Source organism: Typopeltis vanoorti, chromosome 5 (assembly GCF_054136105.1).
Source record: "Typopeltis vanoorti isolate ZY-2024b chromosome 5, IOZ_Tvanoo_1.0, whole genome shotgun sequence".
In the NCBI taxonomy this organism is placed as follows: Eukaryota; Metazoa; Arthropoda; class Arachnida; order Uropygi; family Thelyphonidae; genus Typopeltis; species Typopeltis vanoorti.
Genome location: NC_143553.1, coordinates 154,881,754 through 154,906,941, shown reverse-complemented (window position 1 = coordinate 154,906,941; position 25,188 = coordinate 154,881,754). Strand labels below are relative to the sequence as shown.

The window sequence follows — 25,188 nt, the reverse complement described above, 5'->3', positions numbered from 1 at the left end:
ATTAGCTAATTTTATTCATAGCTTATCTCTCTTACAAGACATCGTCTATCTTCTTTCAGGACATCTGCCGACTTATTCGCTAGGAGCTTTCCACATGCTTTCTTCTTTTAGCGATTGCTAAAATCCTGGGCAGAAATCCAGCAGATACTTCCAGTTATTAGCATTGCCCTTTTCTCCAAATTTTACCAAGATCAGCAGAGAATGGAGTAATAAATAAACAAATAAACCATTATCCATCGTCACTATCTTGTTTTTAATTTTGTTAATTGAGACACATGAGTAATATTATAAGCTACTCTGATTAATCGGGGTGCATGATTTTATGAAGTTGCACGTAAAGAGTTTAAAAGGTGTGTGTGCGTGCGTGCGTAAAACAAGACACTTTATACAAAGTTTTTCGTTTATTAAGAAACAAATTTACTGATATAAATAAACTTAAGCAACTGGTTTAATTAAAGTAATATCTTGGCCATAAAAATAATTTAATTTATATACATAAATATGCATGCAGATGTTAGCAGTTAATGGCATTCCAGGAATTGATAGAATCTAGCCTCTCGAGTTTTTTATTTTATTATATTATTTTTTAGTATTTCTTTTTTGACTACTGTAGGTTGAAGAAGGTTAGATGTCATCCACCGGATTTTGTTGGCATGATATCGAACTAGTAATCTCTCGATTACAATATTTTTAAAGCATCGGGCCTCGCCCTTTTTTAATAACTAACAGCTTTTGTTATTCACTCTGATATATTTCAACAGCATTAGCACCTTTCGCCATCTATTGCTTTCTTTTATCCAAGCAGTGAGGCATGTTTAGAACACAAGGAACCATCCGGTATGACAATAGTTCTCTTTCATCAACATTGCAGATGTATTAAAATCACGATTAGAAATTCTGTTGATTCCTTTTTTTCACTTTCAGCATAAGCGCTGTCTTTCTTGCAGTGTTATTTTTGAATTTAATGTATAACCGCGATTTCCATCGGCACAACATCTATCTGTTGCTTAGAACTCGCTTTAGTCAAACTTATTAGCTAATGCTTCTCCCTTGCTTTTCGACATTGGCCCACATACATGCAAACCTCCTCCTCAATTGGTTGAGAGCTTTCTGAACATCTGAATTCTTAGCTTCACACTCTTTCGTTTTTTTTTAACTCTCTGTTGTGTCTTGCAAAGCGCCCAGTCTTTTTTAAGTTTCTCTTGCTATTCTATCATGTGAGATTACACAGATTTATTTCTTAAAATGAGTGGGCGTACCTCTTGCAGCCCTAACTAACATTCCGTCATACGTGTAGCCAATCTTCATCCTTGCAGCTTTTTCACTGACAGTGATACCAACATAACAAAGAGAGAGAGATAGACAGAGAGAATTGTTGCCATGGCGTGCAAATAAGATTATTAAGCACACACGCAAAAAATATTAATTACCTTCTGACTGAACTGAAAGTACTTGTAGTATTTTGTCTGCCTTGTTTTGCATAAATCCAATGTAACAGTTTTGTAAGTAGGAAGGGATGATTATGAATCTTCAGGACACTATAGCCACAGATAATGGCTGTATTCATGTGGTAAATAACTATAATTATCACAATGAATTTAAACTATTATAGGGCATTAAACTCTGTTTAGCAGGTATTAAGATAGTCCAGTTACACAGAAAATTCTTTCCACTCATAAAGTTAAAGCTCTGCTGATATTTCTTCATCTGTCTTTAATATACCTGGACATGAAATAACTCCAGATTGTTCGTGTGGAATTTCATAACCTTTAAAGCTTTCAATTATTCTGAATTTTGAAAGCAAATCTGTTTCACTTACTACGTATAGTGATAACTATATACAGGGAGAATTGTGTGAATTGTTGCCGTTGTTGTTATTCTTCGACGAGCTCTTCCATACAGATTTCTTTTAAGGAGTAATCACTGGTGTTGGCTTGATGGTAGAAATGTATCTTCCATCTTTCGGTATCCATGGAGAACTGGTTCTGAAGCCTCCTTCTGACCAAACTCTGAACCATCGCTGCCACTCTTCCACGTTGGATAACCATACTTCGAAAATGTACAATACTCAGGGTTCCATTCCACCAGTTTTTCATACAGTTGTATTCCAGTGATGGGTTCTGTAGTTCCGCCATACTCGGGCGGCAAGTAAGCAGGAGGAATATGCTCGTGCAGGGAGTTAAAGTCACTTCCATGAATATTCAGCTGCAAAAGAAAAGAAATAACAATTCACATTCAAAGTAAATAAATACCATAAGTAGAAAAACGCACACGTAAGTAAATAAAGACAAGCTTGGTAAAAAAACGGTGCAATTATCATTATTAATCATCTGTTTTCTGAAATATTCAAATGTGGTATATATCGGATAGAGTTCCGCATGTTTAAGTTTACTTTATTACTATTCTCCTATCATCAGTCTTCTCCAAATTATATGTTACTTTCCACCACTCCAATATTGTCATATCTAATATTTTGGTCTTCTAAGAGAACTTCGGACAATCAATGGACCATCTTGGTCTTCCTCTGGGACCTTTACCTGCTATCTTGTCATCAAACTTCTGTTTTCCTTTTATGTTCTATTTAAGTGATCATACAGCATTATATAAGCTTGATCGCCTATTGTTAAATGTTAACAATGTCAAATTCTTTCCTTATATTCATGTCGAAGTTTCTGGAACATAAAACTACGTAGACTAGAATATAAACAAATAATTTACTAGCTGAAATTAATTATTTACAGCCGACGTTTCGCTATCTTAAGCTAGCATTATCAGAAGCAATTTAACGCTACACAATCAGTGAAAAAAAACTAAAACGACCTGAATAATAATAACAGTCCCGTCCCGTGCGAGGAAGGCAACAGTGGTGCTCCGTGGTGATTCCTGTTGTCAATGCTGATGGGTTGATAGGGCCGTGTGCCGAAATCTGTTTAAAATATACCGTCCGTTCTGTTGCAGTTAATTGGATTTTGTAGAATTCTGCTGTTTCCAGGAACAATCATTCCGATTTGAACCGTGATTTGTAAAGTAGCCTGCCTTTCTTCCATCCCATGAAATGGCCTTACTCTCTAAAATGTTGAGATAGTCCCCTTTTTGTTTCCACATCCAGAATGTATTTTTGTGTTGTTTTCTCCTGACCAAAGTTCTTTCCTAATATCCTCATTTTCATATGATACTACCATTAGTTTCATCTGTTCACCAACCCAATTTTTCTCAAAGCTCTCTTGTCTGCTTCCTCTGCTCTCAGATCAAGTGCTTTACTTCTCATGAAACTTTCCGATCCATAATTTAAAAGCTGTTTGGACACTTCTTACATACCGCGAATTTCTCTCTTTTTTTCATATAAATTTATTTTCCTGGATTCACAGCATACGAAGTTTGTTTATTCTGTTGTGTTTCCATATTTAATTTGCCATCTTCACTAAAACTGTGATTAAATAGCGTAACTGTTCTGCAGTTTCTCAATTCAGTTGTTTGCTTATGTTCCTTCCACTTTTGATAGTTCTTTGTCTTTTTTTCTTTTCTTGATTTTCATGCCTAAGTTGTTGCTCAGTTTAGATAGAAAATTCCATTGAATATATTGAGAAGTACAACGCTATCTACATAAAGCAAAGAGTTAAGTTATGATATATCTGATACTAATATCAGATTTATTGTGTACCTTTGCCTTATACACGATTTCATATCAAACCATCTTCTTATATGTCGTGTAATTGTAACTGCTGATTACAATCTAAATATAAATTATGTATTGCGCTATGCAATGTCCTATTTACCCCATATAATTATAGTCTTGCAATAAGCTTTACTCTCGACTTGTCTAAAGTGAAAATCTGATCTTGAACACCTATATTTCGCCATATTCCAGCTGTTTTTCTCGGTTTCACCTCCACAATTTGTCTTAACCTATTCTCAAGTATGTTTGCATAAATAACCTGTATCGCTTAATATATTCCTTTATAATTCGCTCATCTAATTTATTACTCTTGTAACATAGATGGGAACTATGACAGCTCTATTGGAACCATTTAGAATTCGACCTTCCAACCGTATTCTTTCCTCCATATCGCAGTTTGCTCCAACAGTCATCGGAACTTTTTGCTACTTTCCTGATATTCGTTTTTTATATTCTTAGCGGATTCCCAATACTTCTGTTTAATTAATTTTGCACACATATTAGCTGTCTTACATTTTTCTCTCTATATCTTTAAGGAATCAACCGACTTATTTGTAATTTCGTTGGGATTTCGTCTTTCTGCAGAACTGCTTCTTTCATTTTTGTGTCCTCCGTGATATTCGTATTTTTCTATCCTTGCAGAATCTCACCAGATTTCTCCCTAGCTGAATCAATCAATGTTTTCTTTCGAGTTTGCCAATGAGGTTTGATCCTTGGTTTAGAACCGTTTTAGAATTTTTAACTAAATAATGTTTGTATTGCTGAGTCTTCTGTTTACCTTTAAAACCTGCTCAACGTTTCAAACTTTCTTATGTGCTGTTATTTTCAATGGGGTATTTATTTTTATAGTACAATAAGCGTCCAATTTCAGATCCTTTGTATTCTCTTGTTTCCTGAATGAGCATGGAGGTGTTGTTATCGAGCATAACACAGTTAATGATGATTTTCCTATTTCGTGTTTTCTCATGAAAGTTATTATCTTCTGTGTTTTCTCATGAAAGTTATTATCTTCTGTGTTTTCTCCCGTGAACATGTGCATATCTTTATGTTGGATCATCACATTAATAATTAGAGTTCTATTCTTCTACCAAAATCTAGCAAGCGCATACAGTTATTATTAGCCTTGATCTTTTTCGCAAAGTTTACCGAACGTTGTGTGTTGTATATCCCAGGCTTATAAAATGCTGTTTTATATGCCTGGGATTCATTTCCTATTATACTATTTGGATCTCCAACCATTTCCAGCTTTTCTATTTTCATTAGCTCACTGCCTTCTCTAATGGCTGGAAAGATTTCTCCCATTCCACATTAGGAGAATCTTCTGTGCCACCACAGGCAAAAATTGTGCATTTTCTCATTTCGCACATAACTCTTCTTGAATTGTCTTTTAATCACAGAGTTATACCTTGTTGTTTGGTGTTGAATGCTTAATCATTACTGCTGGAATATAACATCCTATATTTATTAGTTAGCAGTATTTCACTGGTTTTTAATTTTTGGATTCTCGGTAACACCAATTATGTCCACAAGGCAGTTTCTCGGTTCCTCTGCAAGTTCAATTTTCTCTCCATTTAGGCTCCTCTATTCAATTTTCTGACATTCTGTTCCCACCAGTAGCTGGCTTTTCACTATTTCGTCCAGAATGAAAACAGCGATGGACTTGTTTATCTGGGCTATCCCCAAGCCGGCAAGAAATCTCATCATTTTGGGCTATCGTCTTTATTTCTGGTTTAAGTCAGCAGACAGTACAGTTTTGTAGGATCAGTCCCAAATTACTAACTCATCCTCCTTCGTTCAGTAACTGCGAGGCACACCATAGCAATGTGAGAATTTGACATTAGATCAGAAGCCCCAGACATTCCTTCGCATTACTTTTAGACTATGTAAACGTCTCCTCAGAGTTTCCTGACTCTGTAGCCTTCAACGATCCATTTAACGTCTTTGTTAATAATCATTATGGAAAAAAAATGAAAAATATACATTCTAACATGAGAACAATAATACTGCATTCCATCATTAAAATAAATGAGGTAGCACATTTACAGTTTTGGATAGGTGTTTTTCATTGATAACATTCTCACGTTCTTCAGTAAGAGTTACCTTCATTGTTGTTTCTGTGACTTCCAAGAGTAGCGCTTTAATCAGTCAAGCGTCTTGAGTGGATATCAGTTGGATACCTGTTAACTGCGTTTGTTTTAAGAATAGTTTTATTCCTTTTTGGAGGGGAAACAAACCCGATGAAATGAATATGGGAATAGTTAACCGTTATTTAAAAAAAAAAAAACATTTTAAAACTTTGCTCGCTGGAGAGAGAATCGAATATACGTCTAGTGAGAACTATGATCACTCATAGAGAAGCATCAGAAAATATCTGTACCTGAAACTGTTCATCGCACTCCAAGCAATATGTCGAATAACAGCAACATATTGTTCGGAATGTGATGACCTTTTTCAGGTAGAAAAGACAGTGTTAACAGAATTAAGACTATCTGCTAAGATCCTGTCTTTTCTAGCATCAAATATTTGAGTTTTTAAAGCACTTACTCTTTCTTGGAGTTTCCTACTCAGCAATGGTTTAACAATACCTGTGTAGAAAGGTTCGAAGATATCCGTGTTATTCACAATATGGAAACTCTTGTGACGAATAGGAAGACCACCCTACAAACGAAAACGCAATATCTTTAGTCTCCGTCGTATTTCATGATATTCTTAGGTAATGGTTATCATAATAACAAAATTAATGGAATACGTATTTAATCATTTTCGTTTCTTTGAGATAATTTATTCACATTGGACTCCATCAATAGGAAACGTCACCGAGCTAATAATAAAAGTAAATAATCAGTAAACAAGAACTCACCTTATGACACTAAACAAATTGCAACTACTGCTCGATCAGACGAATCTCATAGACCGACTGCAAATCTTTCAGTTGATTCTTGTTGTTTACATTGATGTGATTCATTGAGTTGTGTCTATCTGCTTTAGATGTTGCTTGAATGGTGCTTCAGAAGAAAAATTGTACCGGAACTCATGTTGATTGGGACCGTTTCATCTGTTTGAGGTGTAGACACTTGTTTAAAGTTTTTCAAAATATACTAACGCCTTGTCCCACCGTAAAAAAAATGGAATTTTTCTTGCTTTGTAGGCATTCTCTCCACATAAACGTATCTTTTAATGAGATCATGTTTCAACATAAAGATGAACTATGGCGTATAAATTCAAGTAAGAGACTACACACACAAACACAAACACACATCGTAAGCGAAATCTTGGTTGTATTATTCTTGATGGACATGTCTAAAATCTGGTATCGGATGCAAAAAGATATATTTAAAAAAGAAAATATTCGAACGGACCATATTCTAGGATGGCATTCTTTACACTAAAGGAAAGATATGCTTACAAAAAGAAATCAAACCTCCTCTTATAATAACTCAACACATATTTGCATATCTGAATATTCAAACATTATTGAGGGGATGAAAGAAAACATGAAAACAATATTGACTCACTCGCTAAGAGAAAGTATGAAGTTATGTATGAGTACAAAAAAACTCTTCGTGTCGGAAGAGGAAAACATGAAAAAAAAAGAGTGACGCATAGCTCTCCTAGTATCCATTTGAAAAAGCAAATATGCATCTAAAATTCAGAATTTTATGGCATTTCCCTAACTTCTTGGAGACTAGGGCAGCAGTTGTCGGCTTTGGGGCTAAGAGAGGCTGTCAGTACCAAATAATTTTACATTATCTAGAAATAATATGAGAAACAAGAAATCATGATGAAATCATAACGGAGAAAAACATATGATAAATTACAGAGATTTCATTTTCTGACTTAACACCACGATTTATTGATTTTGTCTTTATTTATAGACTGTTTGTCTTGATGTAAAAATCGGGTAACAGCAATGAATCTCTCTCTCTCTCTCTCTGCCCTTAACTCAACCATTGCTTCCCAATTTTTTCCAAACGTATCCTTGGAGAAAATTGGGAAAATCTTTGGAGAAATTGGGAAACTTATCAAGGAAAGATTTTTTGCAAACATATTCGAAAAAAAAGTGTACTTTTTTTTCGAATATGTTTGCAAAAAAATCTTTCCTTGGAGCACAGTAGCAAATATCTTAATATTTGAGATAATGAGTTTTATTTCCCTATAAACTAAATATTCCAAGTTTATTTAGTTTCTGCTTTTGTTGCACATACCAATTAAAACTGAACGATGTACCGGAAAATAGTCTGATCCAAAATCAGATAAAAGATTATTTGTTGGTCATTAAGTTATTATCATCTGTTTTAAGCCATAATATGAAATGTTATTAAGCTTAGTGTATACAAATAACAGAAACTAAGACATCTTCATTTTAAGTGGATGATGTCATCTGCTTAAATAAATCTGTAACGTATTCAAGAAACATAATGAATTTAGTTCATTAATATCAAATTTAAGAACCATATTAGATGCTTTAAGAAAATTGCCAATGAAAAGGCAAAATTATTATGAAAACAGGTTGCAACTGGAAAATATAAAACTTATTCTCGATATTTGAGCTTTAAAGTCGAACTTCCGCAGCTGGGCTGGTATTTACGATGTTCATTCTTTTGGATAAGAAGTGGGTTCGAATCCCATATAGAAAACTAAGGACCTTTTAAAAGGAAAACTGACCTGAAAAATATATGCAAATTGCCTTTTGTAGCGTTATTTGTTTCAGCTATAATTCCAGAACATCATCAACAGCTTGTATAGAGTATGCCTAACAGTTTAGTTTAGATTTTAGTGAAGCTGTAAAATTAAACACAGGACAAATATAATCAATGTCGGTATAACAAAAATAGACTTCGCCTATATTTGTTATACCGATGATTCTGATGGCAAAAGGTTAGATATATGCGTTCCTACAAAAATATAGTACGTGGAAACTTCAAAATACTACTCTCTGCAGTATTTAGCCCCCGACTAAGTTTCAGTTCAAGGAGAAAGACCAAATCCTGTCTAATGATTTGTGTATTACTGTGGGTAAAGGAAGGGTAGCTGAAATCTCTTTTGCGAGAGAAAAGATAGGACTTTATTCCATTGAATGTAACCATGCTATTTTTGCTGCTTGGTTGCAGATAATATTGAGGCTTTGGATGCGAAAGAGTTGGATCTCCATCTTCATAATCTGGATCTATATCTCCATAATACGGTATATGGAGATGGAGATCCAGAAAGTAAATGAAAAAAAAATCAGCATTATAGAACCATAAACAATAATGGAATCGCTTTCAGTAGCAAAGAAAAACTGATATAAATTATCGACCGATATAAAGAGAGAGAGAAGAATTGTTAATATAAAGAATGGACACCGGGCTTTTCGAGTGGGTTGTAATGCACAACATATTGTCTCTCCTAAGCAAATGCTGATGATTTTTTCTCATTTTCTTTCTGTATCTCCATCTCCATATACCGAATTATGGAGACAGAGATAAGTCAAGTACATGGAGGGCGATAGTGGCTCTCTTCGTAATAAGTTCTGTTACTAATGCTGACTGGCCGAGAAGACGGTGCGCCAAATTCCACACTAGGTCACACCATCCGTTCTGATATAGCAAACCGGATTCGAACTTCTTTCACCTCCATAAATAGTCCCTCTTATTTTAAATGAGATTTCTGAAGTAGTCTGACTTCCTTCCATCTGTTGAAACGGGCTTCCTCCAGGGCATGTCGTTTTCTGGTTGTCCGTAACAGATGTATTTTTTCGTTCTTTTTTCTGACCAAGGTAGTCCACCTGTCTGAGATACTGAGTTCCACAATACATTTGTGGGTATATTTTAGACATTTGGGAAAGAGAGAGAGGATCTGCGATCCTTGTTTTGTCTATGTAGATGAAAGATTTGTTTAGTTGTATACTGTTCTGCGCTGTTTTAGGAAGGAATTAGTTTATTTAAAGTACTTTAATGTAATGTAAAAATTTAATGTGGTTGGCGGGGGGCTTACTTCATGTAATATACATCTGTTATATTATCTGTGGACTGGTCCCTCCCCATTTTTCTTTCCTTCTTTCTTTTCTTCTTGCTACCTTCCCCCAATGCTATTAGAGAATTCGAGGACTAGGGATGAATCTTTCCTATTTTTCTATTTCATCTTATGTGGAAAGAGCCTCTGCAACCTTAACACTTTCTTCTTACAGTGACTTCACTCCAAAATGCTACTATGATTGTGCCAATTAACGCATCTCATGCTGCATCGGCTGTCGCGCAGAATAATCAGAGCCGCGTTCAGGGCTTAGGCAGAGGGTCCTGTTCGAGAAGTATATTACAGTCTCCATCAAAAGTCAGTGATACTCTGAATGAGCAACACAGAATATATAAGATTAATCTTAGAAAGGAATTTTGCATAGGCACATGGAATGTCCGGGGTTTTCAGATGGGTACCCTTGAGATTGTCTGTAAAGAGATAGATAGGTATAAAAGTGACATCTTGGGAATTAAAAGAGACCAGATAGAATGGAGAAGGTCACTTCAAAAGACAGGAATGGTAAGCTAGTTATTTACTCAGGTGGTGACTCAAAACATCATGGGGCAGCTGTGATACCGAAGACAGCTCAGGCAAGAAGCCTTCTTAGTTATAACCCCATTAATGATAGGATACTCTCCATTAGACTTAACTCAGTCTACCAATGTATCAATTGTGGTAGTTTATGCACACGGATTGGCCTGAAGAAGAGAGTGAAGAATTCTATGAAAACTTACAAACTGTTTTGGACTGCCTACCAAGGAGTGACATACTGTACATCTTAGGAGACTTAAATGCAAAAGTGGGAAAGAGTATGAGAGTCAGGCCAGAGTGTGGTATGTTTGGTCTGGGTGAATGTAACACCCATGGTGAAAGACTGTTGGAATTTTCCCGAGCTAACAAATTAGTTATTACCAATACCTGATTCCAGAAACTTCCACGACGGACCTATACTTGGACATCCAACATTGATAGGTCAAGGCACCAGATTGATTACATCCTGGCTCTCCAGCGGTGGAAGACAAGCATCTCTGATGTGATGTGCATACTTGTCCTGGAGCAGATTGTGGTACAGACCATCAGCTGGTAAGAGCCAACGGAAGAATAAAACTCCGAAAACTTCCAGGTCAGGCACATTCCACTAGATTGGATGTTAGAGTAATTCCTAGTGGCACAGAAGAAACATCAACTCGGCTGGATGATTTTTTGGAGACCAATGAGGAAATCTCACAAGAAATGCTTCGAAAAGGAATCAAGATGATAATACAGGATACAGCGAAGACGTATCTCGACCCACTGAGAAAACCAAGAGACCCATAGATATCAGATTCAACATGGGAACTAATCAAAAGTAGGCGGTTGGAAAAACAAAAAGGCACAGGGACCGAAGAATACAGGAGATTACATAGAGAAATCAGAAGAGCCATCAAGTAGGACAAGGAAACGTTCTATACTAATAAATGTGAAGAAATAGAGTTCCAGATGAGAAGGCATAATTATAAAAGGATGTTTCATTTAATTCGTGACTTAACGCGTTCATTGCCATTCATGCGATATCGCGCGATGCGAGTTCTCACCAAACGGCCGATCACGCGTTATCGCGTGGGCGTCGCTAACTAAATAAAAAAATTAAAAAAAATTTGCCCGCCACACGAAATTCCAATTTTCAGCTTCGCAAAGAAAGTGTTAAAGCACAAGTTTAAGCCTAAATTGAATGTCATCAAAGACAGGAATGGATCATTACTAAAAGAAGAGTTGGAAATCAAAAACAGATGGAAATAATACTGTGAGGAACTGTACGGCAGAGTGAATAAAGAAAATGTGGAGTCCTCCCACCAAGAAAATTTTGATTTGGAACCTCCTCCACTTAGGCATGAAGTTGAAAGAGCAGTTAAGCAGCTCAACAGCAATAAGACCCCAGGTGCAGATGAAATCCCATCAGAGTTAATTAAGGCCACAGGGGATGGAGGGATAAGAGTGTTTCATAGATTAATTACAAGTATATGGGAGACAGGATCATGGCCTAGAGACTGGAAGAAGTCAGTTTTCATACCACTACACAAGAAAGGTGATATAAAGGCATGCAAGAATTATAGAACTATTAGTTTGATATCTCATGCAAGCAAAATTTTATTAAAGATCATGCTAAATAGGATTGACACCAACGTTGAGGCAGAGATGCTAGAGGAACAAGCAGGTTTTAGGAAAGATAGGGGCACCAGAGATCAGATCCTTTGCCTTAGACAGATCATAGAAAAATATAAAGAATTCAGACTCCCTCTGCTAATGTGTTTCTTAGACTACTCTAAATCTTTGACTGTGTTGAGCATGTGAAACTGTGGGAAGTAATGAAAGAATGGGTTTTCCTCAACACACTATCAAGTTGATAGCCAACTTCTATAACGACCAAGAAGCCACAGTAAGAACAGGTGTTGGATTGACAGACTGGCTTCAAGTTGGAAAAAGAGTTAGGCAAGGATGTTTACTTTCTCCTCACTTGTTTATTATATATGCAGAGGACATCATGCGTGAAGCATTGGATGAGCTCAGGACAGGAATTACGATGGGAGGTAGATTGATCAGTAAGCTGAGGTACGCTGATGATACAGTACTCCTTTGTAATGACATGGAAGAACTAGGACTAATTCTTGACAAAGTTAACAAGATCAGTAATAACAGAGGACTTCATACTCAATTCGATCAAGACAAAGATCATGGTTCTCAATGGAAAAACAAACAGAGAAACTCTTGAGAAACAAATGTATCTTAATGAAGAAAGAATTGAGGAAGTCAGCAAATTTGAGTACCTGGGATCCATTATTAATGTGAAGAATTGCTGTTCAGAAGATATCAGAAAAAAGTTAGGAATGGCTAAAACAACAGTCAGAGACCTGTCTAAAATCTGGAAGGATGGATCTATCTCCATGGGAACAATGTTGAGGATTTTAGATGCAGTTGTTTTTCCAACAGCGACTTATGGATGCGAGACTTGGAACCGAAAGAAGTCAGATAAGAAACTGATATCTGCTTTTTCAGATGTGGTGTTACAGAAGGCTGTTGAGGATATCATATACTAGAAGGCGTACAAATGAATAGGTGTTAGAAAAGATTAGGAGAACTTTAAGGCTCCTTAAGGATATTGACAGAAGAAAGTTAAAATATTTTGGACACATAGAAAGGATGGAAGGAGGACTTCTCAGAACAGTAATAGAAGGTGACGTTTCTGGAAAAAGAGTCAGGGTTAGACCATCAATGAGATGGATGGATGGCGTGTGTGGAGTGACTGATCTTCAGAGAATTGAGGCTGTCGGAAAAGTAAATAACAGGACTACATGGCGAGGCCTGGTGTGGAACATCATCGAGCATCGGAGTGCCCATACGGCATTTGTAGATGTCCAGCGAACATAGAGAGAGAGAGGACGGGGGGGGCTCTTTAACGAGTGTGGTAGCGATTTTCTTCTATTGTATGCATTTTGTTGGAATTTTGTAAGTAGAGCCTCTTACATTGCTGGTCCTGAGTACGAAATTCACTCTGCCGTTGGAAGGTATAGTTTTGAAAATTCCAAGTTTCTGGGTTGAAGGGTAATGTGAAGTGGTGCGTAAATATCTGCCTTTGGGGGGGAGTGGTTTACCGTAGGTTGAACAGCAATCCATTTATCTTGTAACTAAAATATCCAAGAAGGACAGATAAAATTAATTATTATTTCGAGGATGGATATTGTCGAGTCAAGGTATAGAGTTAGAAAGAGCCTATGGATCATGTGGCCAAATAGCAAAGACATCGTTGTATACCAGAACCATACTTTGTGGTTCAGGGAGGCTGAATTCAGTGTGCCAAGGCTTCAAACGATTCTATATATAAATTAATAATGGGAGTGAAACTGGGGAGGCCGTTGTAACACCTTCAAGTTGTTTAAAAAGCTGATATGCCCATCCAAAATATCCGAATTTAAGAGAGTGCTTAAAGAGTTCGAAAATGCCAGAGGAATATGTTTTGGAAAGAAATAGTGTAATCGTCTCCTGCATCATTAAAAACAAACGCAAACAAGCTCCATATGCGATTCTTCTCCTGTAATTTAAGGTTCTGTATAGTGATTTTGAAGTGGGCACAGGCATTTTTTTTTTTTTTTAATTTAGAGGATGTCTTACCAACCTGTTTCTTCATTTAGAAGCCATATAGGTGCCTCAATTTCATTTTTTCAGCTCTTTCCAGCCAAAGGGCATTGTCATTATCGACTCGACTCAGGAGGCTGATTAATGTTACCTCTAAACAGAACAGTAGTGGGGATCGCACAGAGAACAATGGAATTTATCTACCTAGACGCATTTACATTCATCTGTTTATCCATCCTCGGAGTAAGATTTTGATCCACGGTTTATTGGCAGAAACGTGGAAATGCTTGTCCTCTTTATCAACAGAGTCCGTTTCAATGGATTTATCTTAAGCAATTCAATCGTATTACCATAGATATACTTATCTTTAATTTCACTCATTTACCTTTTCACAATGTACGCAAGAGCGGAACAAAACAAAATAAAAAACAAAAACTCATTCAATTAAATTTAGTTCTTGTCTTGTATTGACCCTAAGTTTTGCAATACTGACCTGAATCGACTGCATAAAAGATACAGCCATGCTGACCTGAAGCCATTGTTTTAAGTGGGCAAACGAAAAGCCCTTGTAGTCGCCAATCCAACGAACTCCGTTGATTGTGCAAGGTTCAAACTGAAGACACCACTCAAGGCATAGAAATACGGTTCGGATAAACATCGCTAGAGAATGAGCGACTGGGTCAGTAGCACCTAAAATAAAAACAACACAATAATACACTGGTGTCCAAAAACTAAGGATGAACTATATTTTTACCTGTATATGAAAACATTTTCATGACTGCAACCAAATGTAGACATAAATATAATAAAACAAAAATGTATTGGATGCCTCATGCAATCAATTAACACTTTCAATTGCCCAATGTACAGTAAAAGTGTGACATAATGAGAAGCCTTTTATGACCGAGAATACATAACAAAAGCATTTCTATACATGAGGTTATTACATTGAGGTTAAACACCAGTTGTAAGAGGCTGATGATTGCTGATTAATCTTAACATGAAATAAAGAACTGCTTCGTTCCATTTACGATTAATAAATTGCAAAAGGTTTCTAACTTATTTTTATAATTTCTAATCTGTAAATATATGTAATATTTATGTACCATTATTGTCTTAACTATTATAGAAATATTCATTTGAGTGCAAATGAAAGCCATAAAAGGAAACGCATATAGATGATAAAACTGACAAAATACTACTCGAATAATCGCTCTATTCATATTCGAAAATGCATGTCCGCACGTACTAGAATATGGGATTAGGAGTGTGCACAATTAAGGGACAGATCCTCATGTTACCCAAGAATTGAACGACAGATCACTTAGGTAAGACTTGATAGCTCATGTAAAGGCCATCTCAGCCTCCAGATTATTCACCATGTTTTTGCATGAGCTATCAAGTCTTACCTAAGTGATCTGCTCGTTCAAGTCTTGGTGGTTAATGATTTCTTTTGATGTAGAATCGCTTATGTTTTTCTAATTAATTAACATACATATTCTTCAAATATTAAGCATAAGTGGCTGCTTTGTAAAGCAATCGAAACGACGGCGCAAAATCGAGACACCCGATTTTCCAAAAGCAAACTCTCTCGAGAGAGACAGAGAGAGAAATATTAAGACATAATATACTGAAATCAATTAAGACATCATTAAGACATAATATACCGAAACCATAGCCTTAATTTCATATTCGGTAATCCAGTCATTCTAAGATTTTACTAATACATTATATAACTCCTCCTTAAAAGGTATTCTAGTGAAGCTACTAACGTAAAGAGTGCTTCACTTACCCATGTGTATAATAATAATCGTTTGTCCCTCTGGTGCACGGTAAGGCATGACGGTAATAAAATTGTTCAAGAGCAGAGGACGGATTTCTTCAAGACCTGATGGCTTGAAGCATTCCCGGATATTCATTCGCGTCTTGTAGTACAGATGGATGGAATCGAAGGCTCTCTGGACGTTATACTTCCTCACACGCAGAAATGCCAGAAGGAAATTGGTGTCTGTTCTTGAAACGAAGTCTTTCTGCTCTGTAAGAAATAAGGAATTGAGTTTAAAGTATAAAGTAAATAATAATGTATTATTTCATTAAATATTTTTTGTTGTTGTTTTCTGGAATGGTAACATATCCACTAAAGATATGTAATAATACTCGTTTTAAGCAAGATGAAGGCATGCGACGTTGATCCTCATTCATCACACCGCACTCTGTATAATAGGATTCGTATTTCCATATTAGATGTGAAACATCTAATATGGAAATACAAACTGTCTGAGAATTAGTTGTAATGTTATTTACAGCCTTATATTCTGCTGCTGATTTCCATGGCTGGTGTTTTTGGAATGGTCCGGTCCTTTCATAGAACCAGAGATGAAGCTCCTTATTTATTATTGTGGATTGATTTTTTGCATCTGCTCTACCTATAAATTAACAAACCTAATCACTCAATGCCGTTCTTCTTGGATGGATTATGTCAGCCGGGAATTCCTAGTCATGTGAATATTTATATAAAGCAAATACAAGCTTACTTTTATTTTCGTTTATAAGTAATTTCATTTTCTAAGATATGTTTGACAAGTTAGCTTTCTTTGCATACCGTCTGGAGAAAATAAATCAATGGAAAAGTGCCATCTGGTGAGACATTTTAATAAGGCATAAAGAATGGGAAAAAATGTGCACTTTCGGATCTTGTGTACTTTCTCAACAACAGAACAATCATTTCCATTTCAGTATCCAGCATGCAAGGTGTTCCTTTTCGGTAGTCAATCTTATTGACAGTGATCTTTGAATTGAATGAGAGGTTGACTCCTAAGACAAAGAAAACTTTATAAGTGTCTTTACATCTGGACGTGAATTGGCTGGTCTCATACAAGGGTAACATGATTTTTTCCTACAAAACTGACAAACATACCAGAAGAATGCAAGCAATTCGCATACGTAATGCACTGACTTTATGGTCCTCAATGCTTCGACCGCAATCATAAAAAAAAGTCAGAAACAGCTGGAAAAAACAAGCACGAAGACGAAGAAAGAAAATATGGATCTTTGTAGCGAATAAGTTAAGACGATGCTTGTCAAAATTAAAATTTTACCAGTTAACGGTTATCAAAATAATAGAATATCTGTTTCAATGTCTAAATTGTAATTTTATTTTTCAATGCGTAAAAAGATAAACACTTCTGAGAAATACCAAAGACACAATGGACTTAACAGAAAAGACAAGTCACTAATGAATCATTTAATTAAAATGATTGGATACAAATCTAGCTCAAGGAAAAGATCATCCTAAAAATTACTCACTTCCCAACATGTCTTTGAGTTTGTTAATGTGTTTGTCCCTTTTCCTTGGATCTTCCTTAAGTTCATCGACGGCCTTTTCCATATCAGAGAGGCTCAGTTTCGGGTCGTCAAATGCACGAAAGGTCATTCTTGCTGTTCCGCATGATATTGATGCCTCCGTACTCATGGTGCAGCTGTTCAACAAAAAGAATAAGAAGAGTGTGAGATGGTATTTAGTAATGAAAGCAAAAATGTAAATTAAACCAATTAGAACATTGTAATGCGTCATGTTACCGTGAGAAGACACAAATATCGAAAAATATAAAGCTAGATAGTAAACAATGTTATTATCTTACTTGCATACTCTAAAAATTCACATAAATTTAAATAATACTTCACTATTCGAAACAAAAAAAAATTCATAGATTTCTTATGACATTGTTAAACACTTCGTATCATCACACATTTCTCATCACACAACAGATTGTGAACAACGTGCAGCCTGTTGGTTGATCTGCCATAAGCATGGATGCTTTCTTTAAGAGATTAATTTCATCGCCCTGCTTACGTCTGAAGTGACTAAAAAAATGTTCTGTATTTGTTTTAGAGCAATGTTTCCGGACTATGTAAAACAAAGAAATATATATTAAAAAAATCATTATTTACTCTCCGTACTAACTGACTATAAATTCAAAACTCTTCTTCGATAGAAGTTGATATTTGATTGAATTTTTTATATTCATCCCACACACGAGAGATCGATGGACCTACATGTGTACATTAGTGCGTGTATAGGGAAGTGCAGGTAAAGATCGAGAAAAAAGAAGGGATTTGATATTTTTCTTGAATCTTTGCATGATTTAACTGTTTAGTGAATACTTCATAAGGAATGTTGTTCCATATAACAGAGATAAATGAGGAAGGAATGAAACAGGTTCGGAGTATTTGTTCTTGTTTTATCAAGCACGACAAAAATGGAGAAATTATGGTTGCTAGTTCACCGGAGAATAAAGCATGGAAGTATCTGTAGAATGGACAAAGTGCTGCAAAAATGCATCTGTGAGAGAGGTTGAGGTGAGTCCGTAAGAGAGGAATAATCTAGAAACTGGCTTGCTTTTCGCTGCACAGCGTCAAGAATTTTTATGAAAGTTAAGTACACTACTCCAAACTTGTGACCCAAGCAGAGAGTCTGATGCAGTCTGGTGATTTTTGTCTTACTGACGGTAAGGTGCGGTGATCTCAGATCCCGTGTACGAGAGAAAACGGGATCTGAGATCATGTTGGTATCATTGGAGGGGACCAATTTTCCATCGTCCCATTGAAGGATTGCGTGCTGATCAGTGTTTCAGTCATTAGTTATAGACAATAATGGAATTGGGATGTCTGAGCACCGCATGGTTTGTAAAACGTGTAGAATGAATGGAGAGTGTTATCATCCGCAAAATAAACAATAGGATTAATAGTGACTGAGAGCGAGTCACTTATGTACGAGAGAAAGAGAGCAAGTAATACAACAGTGGAAACACTCTTGGACCGTATTGGGAAACATCCACCATGACACACGCAATGAACATCTAGAGAGGAAACGGGCTATTGAATTACTCAGAGTGACAGCGTAAACGAAAGGATGGCAATTTTAGCAGATCTCGATGCCAGAAGCGGCTGAAAGCTCGGGAAATCTTAAAGAGCGACAGCACATATTTCTCTGAACCTTTCCATGGCGTGTGCGGCAACATATAGCCTTTTATTAGCATTCCAAGTTTCATTATAATCAGAAATATTCTTTAAGAAAAAATGTTCCATATTTTTCTCACATTGTAAATAATTTCAGAGTCGCAGAAGATACTATTTCTTTTTTTTTTTTTATTATCGCTTCTATACCAACCGGGTGCTTAAGGATGACATTACGATCATGTATCCTAAAAGAGATCGATTATAGTCACACAGTCTCTGCACTGTACACAGAATTTAAATTATGGAAATAATATGCACGATTGCAATGAAATTTAAAAGGAATAAAAGCAAACTTCTCACTTATACATGTACTGTTTTATATCCAAAGCCATAAAATAAAATCCCAGAAATCAGCGATCAGCAACCGCTGGACCAAATTCTATCCTTGCATCCATGTGGAGCAACAAAATAAATTTTCGTAATAGCGAAACTGAGCTCTAACCGAAGTCGTGAAATAAAAAAAAACACAAGATCTTAAATTAGATATATTTTTATCGATAAAAAAGGCGAGACTTCTATGCTTCATATCGCTTCAAAAGAAACTGAAGCGATCAGTCCATGGTATTGCATAATTTAGTTGCATGCTATTCTTGTTTCCCTGTTTTGGAGAATGAAGAAATCCACGTTTCAAAGGAAAACCATTGTCACCTCCGTATTAGAATAGAGAGCTCACCATCATTAAAAAGTCTTTAAACTAGGGGGTGGAAAAATTATATAAAACGATATTCACGACGAAAAATATCCACTCTCGCATGACTGCAAGTGAGGTTTTTTTGATATGTCGCACTAAGTCATTACGAGTTCCGTAAAATTATTAGTGGAAACATTCCTTTGTGTGAGAACCACTCCAAGAAAGAGAATACAATAACTAATAATAATAGAAAGAACAGTGAGAAAAACATTCATTGATTTTTTGGAAAATATAAATAGTTACATTAGATTTTCTTACTAGAATGACCCTTTATGTTACTCATATTTGTCTGTTTTTTTATTAAAGTTATAAAACATTTAGTTTAAAAGTTATTTTATTAAATAAAAAACATTCTATTTTCTACAGTCTTCAATTACTCGGCTCCTGAAGAAATATACTTGCCACGGGTGAGCGTGTTTGTTGAACACTGCTTTAAATATTCTTCGCGTCGTGGACAGCATTCCATCCTATCTTACTAAAGAACAATAACCACTGAGATAAGGAGGGTAGCTTATTAATATTCACAACGCCAACAGGGTTGTAGTTCTCTCATAGTGTTGGAGAATGATAATAGCTGAAGTAGGGGGTATTCATTACAAACGAGGCATTAATCTGCACAGCAAATAAGAATGAAATCATTCATTTTTCAGTGTCAAGTTCAGCTGCCACACCTGTTCTAAGAAGTGAAGATACCAAACAAATATGCAGTGATTTTTTGTGTGTCTTTTATTTACCCCATCCTTCGATTTTTTTTATAAACACATTATTATGTAAGTCACGAGTTGCTTCAACATGCATTTTGATCGGCACTATTTGAAGACAGTTGGCAAAAGTAACTAAATCCTGTCAAGGCGCAAAATGAAATAATATTTCATAGCAAGATATGTTTGAAACGGTATATTCCTCAATGTGTGTGTGTGTGTGTGGTAACACTCATTTTATTTAATAAATTCGGTAACTGAGTGAATAAAGATACCCGCTCTCTACCAAGAGGCTGTTAGTTCTTACCCACTATGAGAGGATATTTGTAAAGGTCTGCCGTAAAAGCACTTTAGTAAATTAGCGAAACCGCCAGCCTCATTAATGTTCATATGAAGTCGTTTCAAAATGTATCGGTTCTACAAAAACGGTTCTAATTTATTTTTTTTTTATTATACAATTCGAAAATCAACCGATGAAACGTGAAATAAACAAATAAATGATAAGGTTAAAATACGCTGAAACGTTTTGTACGCGAATTCGTAAGCAGAATTCGCATGCAAAATTGCAACTTAATTTCAATGTTTATCTAATTTACTTAAGAAGCAGCTTAAAATTTTATACTTACAGCGAATACTCGTTACGCAGTAGACTGTAAACCGCACTGTGCAGTTAGGAGTTGGGGCCTCATGGGAGAAGTGTGCTGCTTTCCTCACAGTATCCCAAGGCCTTCAGGACGAACTGTGAGGACACACGTGACTGAACTCACCTTTCTGCTAGTTAATACGCCTTGTCTGAGGTAGTAACCGAACGAGGAAAGAGCAAACTTCGTACAGTTTTGAATTGGATAATATAAATGTCACCCTGTATTGCGAAAATAATTTACGCAAAATGTTTCTCCTCTTCCACCATTATTCAAACTGTAATTAAGACTGCCAATTTTAGAAAAATAAATAAATAAATAACGATTTCATTTCACTTCTTAAAATTAATAACACTGAATTGGACAATTTAAATTAAACTGTTATAAAGGTAACTATATAATCTTGAGGACGTTGACATACGACCTTCAAAAATAGGTTAGCCGAACATTTTAGAGTGTCAGCAAGTACAAAATACAAAATAAAAGAAATTTATAAAACGTATTTTATTTAACAAACTAGTGATTTGCTTTCGTTAAATTATTCTCCGTTTAGTTCTTAAATTAAGTGCGATTCATTGGATTAAAGGATATTCAAATGGGAAGATGTCCATCAATAGTAGCGAGCAGTTACCATGGTGTGTTATTATTGAGGGTTATTTTACTTAAGTCCTGGTGACGTTACCAGTCAATGGCAACCTGCACCGGAAATCTGAAACGTGCCAGATGCTATAAACCCCTTGCTTCCAATTAAAAAAAAAAATTACGTTAGATATGTTTTCTGAATTTATTTGGATAATTCAGGGAAAATCTTGGGAACAATTTGCCAACTGTTGCTTTACTAGTCAAGCAAAGTTTCAAAGGATGATATTTTTCCATATTTATTTACGCAGAATTGTTTGAAAATCATTTGTACATTTTATCTGATATTAGTTGCCAACAGTGTTGACGACAGCACACTGCATGTTTGCTTTTTACAAGCCTTTTCTCCTATTATAAGAGTGCATATCACAAAATAAAGAAATCGTTCTTTTTTTTTAAGAACTTCGCGTGAGCGTAACAAATTGCTCCGATTTTAATAAAACTATTCGGATTTCTCAACCATACCTGTAATATCGCATACATTTTATAGCGCTATACGATGTACGATACGAGTTATTTGCAAAAGTGTTTTATTAAGGTTAGTAAATTTAAAAAAAAGTGTACTCTATCTATAACTTAATCAAACACAACTTTGATTAAGTTATATCTGAGATTTTTATTTTCATAAGTAAAATATTATAAAGTAACATCACCAGACCAGTTTTCATTGTACCCACTTAAATTGTTGATAACGAAGACAAGGGAGTCCAATATTGATTTCATAGAAGACATTCGCGAAAAGAATTAGTCAAATGTCATTTAAATGAAATAGAACCTGTGGAAACATCTATTGTAATAAATACATAAATAAATCCATGTGACGGATTTCACCAAAGAGAGCAGGTGAGGCGTTTTAATCTTATCTAACTAACTTTTTGATGATCAGCGGATAGGCAGCCAACTCCACCGTCAGTAGTATGAAAGCTGGCTCAAAGCTGTCAATGATTTCATATACATTGGAAGAGAAGAGAGTGGGAGACAACTGTTGCCATCTGGTGGGCACTTCCTCTAACATTATACATTATTATCAAAAATGTCCACTTCTTAAGTGGAGTTTCTTGAGAATGAAGTTAAAACAGCGAATTTTCTGGAAGGAAACTATGCTTTCTGGAGAGACTGCCTGGAAAACCGACTTAGTTTGAGGGGGCGGGGAGGAGGAAAAGCCATGAAGAAATATTCCTCTAGTTTATGATTAAAATCGAACTTATAAACGAAGTTTTCTTATAACAGAACTTGTGATAAGCCCATGTAAACTTTAATGATGTTACTTTAAAAGTGTCAAATATTATTTTTTTAAATCTACGTCCTATCTGCTACTAGTATACAATGAAGAATCTCTCTCTCTCTCTCTTTTTTTTTCTCTCTTTGTCTATCTATCTATCTCGCCCCCTTTGTTTCTGTCTCTCTACCTGGACTAATATTTCGTAGCAATTATCATAACTTTTCCGCACAGTATTTTCGATTTTTCGAATATAAACAGAAATTACTTACTTAAATCATAACAAGAAAGTTGTAAACCAATAATACTTTAGAATAGTGAGCGCTAATTGTGTAATAGAAAGATAACTGCAGATCTTGTTCTAGTAGCACTGAACATGGAACTATATAAGCAACTTATATCACGTCATTGGCATTATCTCTCATCTACAATCTTTCACAGACATCTACACTATAATAGGTTTTGGGTTTCAAACTCGCAACTTACAAGGGTAATCTGAAAAGTTCTCGTCCTCTAAATGAAAAAACGAACTTATAATTTCAAAATTATTTTTATTTTTCGACATAATCTCCCTTAAGACTAATACATTAATTCCAGCGATACTCCAGGGCCATTATCCCGCCCCTGTAGTGGTTCTCAGTAAGATCTGTAAAATACCCCCTAAAACTGCAATCACCTCTTGATTCGAAGAAAAACGCTGACCAGCGAGGAAGAGTTTTAGATTTGGGAAGCGACAGAAGTCACAGGGAGCCAAATTTGGGAAATAGGGTGGATGTTCCAACAATTCATAGTGCAAATCCCTCAATTTTCCCATTGCCAAAACACCTTTGTGGGCAGGTGCATTGTCCTCATGAGAGATAATTTTTTTGTTCTGTAAATAAACTGAGACTTTTCTCACGAATTTTTTCGTCTAGTCTGGTTAAAAGATCGGAATAATATTCCCCAATTATTGTTTTATACTTTTCAAGATAATGAATAAACAAAATGCCTTTAGCATCCCAAAACACCGATGCTATAGCCTTTCCTGCTAATGGAACCGATTTTGTCTTCTTTGGCGCTGAACAATCGGTTTCTGTCCACTGTTCTGACTGCTGTTTGGATTCTGGTGTGTAATGGTGGTTCCATGTCTCATCCATATTAATACATCGACGCACAAAATCAGTTTTATTATTGTTAAAACGCTCTAAGCACTGTTGAGAGATTTTCATGCGAGTGCGTTTTTGATCTGCTGTGAGTAAGTGCGGCACCCATCATGCACAAAGCTTTTTCATTTGCAATTTTCATGATAAATATATTCTACATGTTCTTTTGAAATGCCTATATAGTCTCAGCAATTTCCTGCACTTTCACTCGCCGGTCGTCCAATAAAATATCGTGCACTTGATCAATGATTTCTGGTGTGGTTACTTTTTGGAAGCCCTTCACGTGGATCGTCTTCACGGATGGTACAAACACGTTAAACTCGGCAGCCCATTTTCTTAATTGTCGAAAACGAAGGATAAAAGTTGCCATAAACTTTTATAAACTTCGAATGAATTTCTTTTGGCGTTAAACTTTCTTTTACAAAGAATTTTATAACCGCACGATACTCAATTTTATCCATTTCAAGGGCTACAGACAATACTTTTGTTTCAGACAGCTGTATAAAACAAACTACTTGATAGAATGACTTGCAATTTCACATGGATGCTTATGACAGATGTACCAACTTAAAAAAAAATCTTGCCCATAGTGTTGCCATCTATGGTCGAGGCAGAGAACGTTTCAGACTTTTATCGTATTGCTTGGAGAGTGGAGACACTACTTGGAGAGTCATTTCAGATGTATAATTAAATATATTGCTACTAGTTTTCTCTCTTAAATTCTGTTATTTTTTTATCAGTAAAACAAAAGGCATGAATGAATGCAATAAAAAGTGCATTAATTTATAGCACTGAATAAATTAAAAAATTACAAATACAGCAGTACGGTAGAGGTGGATTTTATATTTGCTTTATGAACTGAATACACCAAAGTCGGACACTATGTCGATGCAAATACTTCTTGTTTAAGAACCCTATATTATTTCTGATAACAGTGTCACCAAGTGCAGCAAATTTGCTTCCATGAGATTTCTCATTTAAAGGGTGGTCAAAAGAAACAAATCGCCAACAGATCCTAACGCTTAAGTCTATACTAAACTTGAGAACACGAAGGTTTCTCACATTCGGTATATTGAATTTAAACTAACTTCAAAAATCTCATTACTAAAGCAAATTAATAGACCGACATAAAAAGTCATGAGGCGTTTAAAGAAGCATAGAATGAAGGAGAAGTTTAAGCTACAACAGAAGAGAACAAAAAATCAAGTAAGATGTTAAGTAATGACAATCGGCAAGCAAAGTTGGATGTATCAGGAAAGCTATTTATGATATGGAGATGAAATTCTAAAACATCTGGATGATGACTGTGTTGTCATCCAGATGTTCACTTCACTATCACTTCATGTTGTTCTG

The 25,188-nt window shown here is 35.7% G+C and overlaps 1 protein-coding gene across 1 annotated transcript; it reads right to left on the bottom strand.

Moving 5' to 3' along the window:
* Positions 1–456: 456 nt before the first annotated feature.
* On the bottom strand, positions 457–20,863 carry LOC150106962 (alpha-tocopherol transfer protein-like). Its single transcript, XM_090392847.1, has 6 exons — positions 20,821–20,863; positions 17,090–17,262; positions 15,576–15,818; positions 14,277–14,473; positions 6,221–6,334; positions 457–2,205 (listed from the first exon to the last, which is right to left on the bottom strand). The coding sequence occupies exons 2-6, from the start codon at positions 17,253–17,255 to the stop codon at positions 1,921–1,923; spliced, it is 1,005 nt and encodes a 334-aa protein (XP_090248973.1). The 5' UTR covers positions 17,256–17,262; positions 20,821–20,863; the 3' UTR covers positions 457–1,920.
* Between the last annotated feature and the right edge of the window lie 4,325 nt (positions 20,864–25,188).